The sequence below is a fragment of the Gavialis gangeticus genome, unplaced genomic scaffold, assembly GCF_001723915.1.
Source record: "Gavialis gangeticus isolate Ggan-Ray unplaced genomic scaffold, GavGan_comp1, whole genome shotgun sequence".
In the NCBI taxonomy this organism is placed as follows: Eukaryota; Metazoa; Chordata; order Crocodylia; family Gavialidae; genus Gavialis; species Gavialis gangeticus.
Window position 1 is genome coordinate 60,998,365 of NW_017729031.1, and position 6,131 is coordinate 61,004,495.

Below are 6,131 nucleotides of genomic sequence, written 5' to 3' on the forward strand. Positions count from 1 at the left end.
TCCTCATATTTCTTCTAAAAATGAAACCTTAACAGCTTTGGATATCTTACCCTTTGTCTTTATGTCATGATAAAGGACACTGTCATTTTTTTATTACCAAGAGTTTGGGATGACCTGATTTTCATGTCAGCTGTAAATATGGTCATTCCAAAGCAAGAGTGTTGAAAACTTCCAGACATCTTCATCAAATATTTTCCAAAAAATATTTAAAATTAATAATTGCTATGCATTTTATAGGAATGGAATGGATATTTAATATGCCTCTTCCATCTCTGGATGCTATGAAAATATTTTTATTTCCTAAAAAGTACTAACAGGTTTTTCAAATAACCTAAATGAAATCAATTGGATTTGTATGCTTACATCTCTTAAATACTTTTGAAAATCCTTCTCATTATCTGCATACATACAACTTTTCTTATGGTTGAACTGCCTTTGAAGTCAATAATAAATTTAAATATGATCTGATGGAAATAAGACATGATGGAAGAATTAGGTAAATTGAATGACATGTTCTTTGTTATATTTAATTATATGAATTCCCTTCTCATACCAGATGATCATGTATACCATGGATAAATTATATTACAAAATGCTAATGGACAGTAGGCATTCCAATACACTTTACAACACATACTAATTATTAATGATTATAACAAAAAATCACATATCCTGGAGTAAATTAAAAAGAATATATTGACATATCTGTAAAACAAGAGTCCTTTTTCTGATGTTTAAACCAAAATTAAATTTCTACCTTTGACTGGTGGGGGAACCTCCTCTTCATATTGAGGAACTTCTTCCTCTTCTTCATATTGAGGAACTTCCTCTTCATAGGTGGGTACTACTTCCTCCTCATAGTAGGTGACTTTCTCCTCATAATGGGTGACTTCCTCTTCCTCCTCATATTGAGGAACTTCTTCCTCATACTGAGGAACTTCCTCGTACTGAGGTACTTCTTCCTCATAGTGGGTGACCTCTTCTTCATAATGAGTTATTTCTTCCTCATATCTGGTAACTTCTTCCTCTTTCTCATATTGGGGAACTTCTTCCTCTTCGTACTGAGGAACTTCAACATATACCTCTTCTTTTCGGATAACTGTCTTACGAACTTCAGGCACTTTAAAAGACATCAATGTTATAAACTTTAAAACTCATGAATACTAAGAATTGTCAAGCATTTCAAAAGAAGAATTAAACCAAAATACATACATTCAAACAAACAACAAAAACATAGAACAGTATTTATAGCATATTTATAACAAGACATTCAAAGAACATATATTCCATATCTAATACAATACCCAGTGTACCTTTAGCTGGTGGTTTCTTCTCTTTTTTAGGAACAGAAATTGGTATTCTTTCTTCAATGGTAACTCTCTCAGGCACATCAGGCACTTCAAAGATACAGTATATTTACATTTAAGAACTTTAGAAAACAACATATAAAAGCAAAACTGATGCAAGCAAGAATCTGAATGCTAATGCACAATAGTGCCATTCAGAAATATGCAAGAAACAAAAAAGATACCTGACATACAAATGGTTTTACATGTCACTACGGGAAAAGAGCAGACTGACACTGGACAAGTTATGAGAGAAGCAATAAAACATAAATTTAATACAATAACCACAAGGCCTGCACCCCAATGCAGGCATGTGATCATCAGATGGTCCACATTGTTCCCCTGGCTAGTAGGAACTGTAAACTCATCCTGTGTCAGAGCTCTGATTCAATATCAGATCAGTTTTGAGAGAAGTCAGTCCCTTTGTGATCGTTTCGTTTCCTAAGAGGATAATAGGGTATTCTATGCAAATATGCTTCTCTGGCTTCCTCTGACCTTCTTCAGTAAATACAGTAGCAGCTCTCAGTCTACCACTTGCAACAAAGGATTTGTGCAGGACACAAACACTTAAATCCATACAGCAAAATGGGAACTCATGTCCAGTCAAACTTTTTGCACAGATCAGAGAAGGTAAAGAGCCTGAACTTTTCATTAAAATGAAAGCAACTCTTATCCATTATCCAAGCCAAGATGACAGAACAGAAAAATTGCCAATCTTTTTGCAAGCAGTCTGTTTCATATCTGTCAGGTTTATTAACCAGCTTTTGCCTCTGCACAAAATAACATGATTGATGTGCAAATTGTGTTCTATTTCTAGATTCATCCATGAGACATTGCATACTTTTCCCGTAGATCTTCACTTTTTGGAACACCAGTGGGTCATGGTTTTTAAAATTCTGGAGCAAGTCTTTCAGAATTAATGTTTAGTAAATAAAGCACTAGTGTTTGGCTGTAAGAACTGGCAAAATACTAGGATTTTCCTTTAGCAAGTATGAGATCCTATTAATCTTCTTGATAGGTGGAATCCACTTTTCAGTAGCAAGTCTAGTATCTTCTATCTTCATATTGCAAGGAACAACCGACTATAGTCTAGTAGCAAGCTACTGTGAGAGTCTAGATCAGGCAAACAGCTGCTCTTTAGGATGTTACAACTCATGTTTAACAAGCATTACTGTATGAAGTCTGACCAGCTTCTAAAGTTTAGTCTTAAATACCAGTTACCTCTGAACCCAGAAACTGTACTGTTATTAGTGTATCTGGCAATAGATTTTGTTGACTTGTCAGCCGCAATTTGCCTCACCACTCCTTTCAGGGGGTTTAATCCACAAGACAGCTCTTTCCCACTTACAGCACTTTTTTCTTTCTATGGGGAGGGCTGCACTCTATACCTTCCTCTGTCTTTGGGAACAGCTGGACCATTCTTCCTGTCTCAGATGCTTCACTGAATTCCTGGACTGCCGGGGGCCTTTTTCTTCTGTTCTTCTCTTCCCTCAAGTCTGTGGCTAGATGTCCTTACTTCTTCCCACCCCATCATCCTACTGATGTGGGGCTGGAAAGATTCCTCCATGTTACACATAATGTCTCAAGCATTAACTCCTTAGAGCTGAAACATTTAGTGAGGTTTCTCTATTGCCTGGATGCTCTAGATCAGTGGTCTCCAAACTTTTTTGATTGTGCACCCCTATCAGCAAAAAAATTTTGAGCACATCCCCCCAATATATGTATATTTATATAAATAGAAATAGAAATAGAAGTTCTAGTATTTTCTTCCCGCACCCCAATGGATCGTCTTGCACACCCACTGGGGTGCGCACACCACACTTTGGAGACCACTGCTCTAGATGTATTAATATCAGACTGAGTTAAAATTCTATACTACACCTGAAATCCTGGAGGTCGCTTCCTTTGACCTAAAACTATTTTTTTAGGTTGGTTCATACCTGTATATGAAATATCTTCTTCTGAGTAAAAAGAAACAGAGACTTCCTCTGACATAGCCCAGTGTTCTTCCATTGCTGGCACTTTAAAGACAGAGTCTAGATTTAGTATTGTTCCTTCTGTACAATATTTGCAGTAAGACAATATAAAGATCTGTATAAAATCAAGATGTGTTTCTTAACTGCTTTTCTGTCATTTTCCACACAAGAAAAAGTAGGAAAAATCAAACGTCATTTGCTGCTCCAGTTTAAGGTTCTATCAGATTTTGATGGACTGAAGCAAAAGAAGCAACACAGCAGATGGAACACATCTTTTCTAATTTAATCGATAATTGAATACCTTTTGGTAATGGAGCTACTTTTCTTTTTGGAACAGCAATGGACTCTCTTTCTTCTGTGACAACTTCCTTTGGAGCTTCTGGGACTTAAAAGATAGTAATTTTAAGAAATGTAAAATTCAGGTGTTCTTCTTTGAATATTGTGATTTTCTTGTAAAAGAATTGTGCACAACCAAGTACACAAAATGCACATTTACAAAGCAGGAGAGTATGTGTAAAATAGACAAGACCTTTAAACGAAACAGGATACATACATTTAACAAAGACAAAAAATAAACATTCATGTACTGAGAGCTGGATGTACAGTTGGCTTATGGAATATATAACTTTTGAAGACTGGTAACATATTTTTTCCATATTGTGCAATTTTAGTATCAGAAATTACATATATACAAGCATGAAAGAAAAAACAATAGAGAAACAGAAAGCAATGGACATTTTGGCGTGTCACAGAATAAGGGTTCTAAAGCCTAAAGGCAAGGTTCTGCAAGGCTGATGTTACTCTGTGTTACATATTTTAGGTATTTAACTACAAAAAATGACATTCAACACACATGAAAAGATAGATTTTTAAACAAGGAAAATCACAGAAGTAAAGGACGTTGTGTTTGACTCTGTCCCCTGAAATGCTAATGATGCAATAAAACATTGATAATTCTTTTATGGTTTTTAGTTTTGGGGTTTTTTAATGGTCAGATTCATTGAGCATCTGCTCACTGAAACTGAGGGATGCTCAATTTCTAAAAACAGCTGCACACCTGAAGTGGCCAATGAGACTAAGAATATTTTGGAAACATGAGAAATGCAGGACTATGACCATTCCAGACAATTTTCTGCTTTTTTTGTCAAACAGAAGTGGAAGTCCTTTTAATTTATGACCAATTTTGTATGAATTGATTTTTTTTATCAAAGAATTCTCACCACTGATTTTCCTTATATGCTTCATAAAGAGGTTATATACCTTTAGCTGGTGGAGCCACCACTTTTTTGGGAACTGGTACAGGCACTTTCTCTTCTGGCACAACTTTCTTTGGTACTGCTGGCACTTTAAAGATATTGTTTATTTTTAGAAGTTTTAAATTATTCACAAACAACACACATAATAAAAAACCCCATGAATACAGACAATTGACGTGTTTGTAAGTTAAATAAGGAAACAAAAACAGAAACTAAACTGTATATTTTACACAAAGTAATTTAAATGTTAGAAACATATTAGATACAATATTAAGATACTGACATCTTTTGAGTAGCTTTAAAAAATAATCTACCTTTTTTTGGTGGAGCCGCCTCCTTTTTAGTGACAGATACCTTTTCTTCAGTGACAATTTTCTTGCGTACTTCAGTCACTTTAAAAATATTAAATGTAGGAATATTAATCTGTAATATTTGGAATATAAATATTTTATTTCTATCAGCTATAAATGAACCTTTTTCATCTTAACTGGTTTTTGGTCAAAGGAAGTACACAGAAAGTTTCACCAAATACAGATTTGTGACAGGAAAGTAAATGGTCAGAATATAAAACACAACCAACAAGGTATCAGGTAATAGACAATACATGATTAAGATGCAGAGGACAGGGTTATAAGGGTTGTCATCACTAGGACATAATATTTGCATGTAAAACACTTAGAAAACAAACAAACAAAACAGGAAGATAAAGAAAAGACCCCAAAATGAGAATATTGTTCTCATTGTTTTACCTTTGGTTGAAGGAGGCTCTTCTACTTCAATAGCAAAAGTGGGTACACGTTCTTCTGGTGGTTCTTAAAAAATATTGTGTAATTTTAGAAAACTGGAATGATTTTACTATTAATACAAACTATTAAAAATATAACTCTTTAAGAATACATATACATGAGACAGCTTTGCATACAAATAGAAGCACATGTATGTTTAACGCTAAAGAAATTAGAAGCAAGTTGACCATATTTTTCTTAACAAGTTAGGAGTTAGAGACTGAAAATGCCAGCAAAATATTTTTTCCAAATGACAAGAAACAAATTATTGCTGTACCTCTAGCTGGTGGTGCCTTCACTTTTTTAGGAACAGGGACAGGTACTTTCTCTTCAGGAACAGCTTTCTTTGGAGCTTCAGGCACTTTAGAAAGATGAGTTTTTAGAATTTTAATCCATAATATCCTTATTATATTTGGTACAGAGATGTCACAGTGTTTTCTTATCTAAACAATAACGGAAGTGTTTGCATAGGAAAACACACACAAATACTAGACATCATAACACAGTTGTAATGATGCAAACAACATCATGCCTGTTAGAAATACACATCTTCATCAACACAAGATAAAATTAACAAATTGAGAACATAAAATGGAGGTTACTTTTTTGAAGATAAGTACATAAGTTCAGTTAGCAAATGTTTTATACCTTTTACTGGTGGAGCTTCTTTGATTTTAGGAGCAGCAGGAAGTTTTGGTTCTGGCACAACTTTCTTTGGCTTCTCAGGTACTTTAAAAATATTACAGGATACAGTTTCAGAGATGAGAA

General features: G+C 34.5%; 1 protein-coding gene across 1 annotated transcript in view; it reads right to left on the bottom strand.

Moving 5' to 3' along the window:
- The window catches only part of TTN (titin), a 312,981-nt gene that overhangs the window by 160,295 nt on the left and 146,555 nt on the right, over positions 1 to 6,131 (bottom strand). The window contains exons 133-141 of the mRNA XM_019522860.1: positions 6,012 to 6,092; positions 5,641 to 5,724; positions 5,328 to 5,390; positions 4,893 to 4,970; positions 4,583 to 4,666; positions 3,624 to 3,707; positions 3,287 to 3,367; positions 1,314 to 1,397; positions 758 to 1,120 (exon numbers count right to left, since the gene is read on the bottom strand). Of these exons, the coding sequence (XP_019378405.1) occupies positions 758 to 1,120; positions 1,314 to 1,397; positions 3,287 to 3,367; positions 3,624 to 3,707; positions 4,583 to 4,666; positions 4,893 to 4,970; positions 5,328 to 5,390; positions 5,641 to 5,724; positions 6,012 to 6,092 (1,002 nt within the window). The remainder of the gene's footprint in view (positions 1 to 757; positions 1,121 to 1,313; positions 1,398 to 3,286; positions 3,368 to 3,623; positions 3,708 to 4,582; positions 4,667 to 4,892; positions 4,971 to 5,327; positions 5,391 to 5,640; positions 5,725 to 6,011; positions 6,093 to 6,131) is intronic.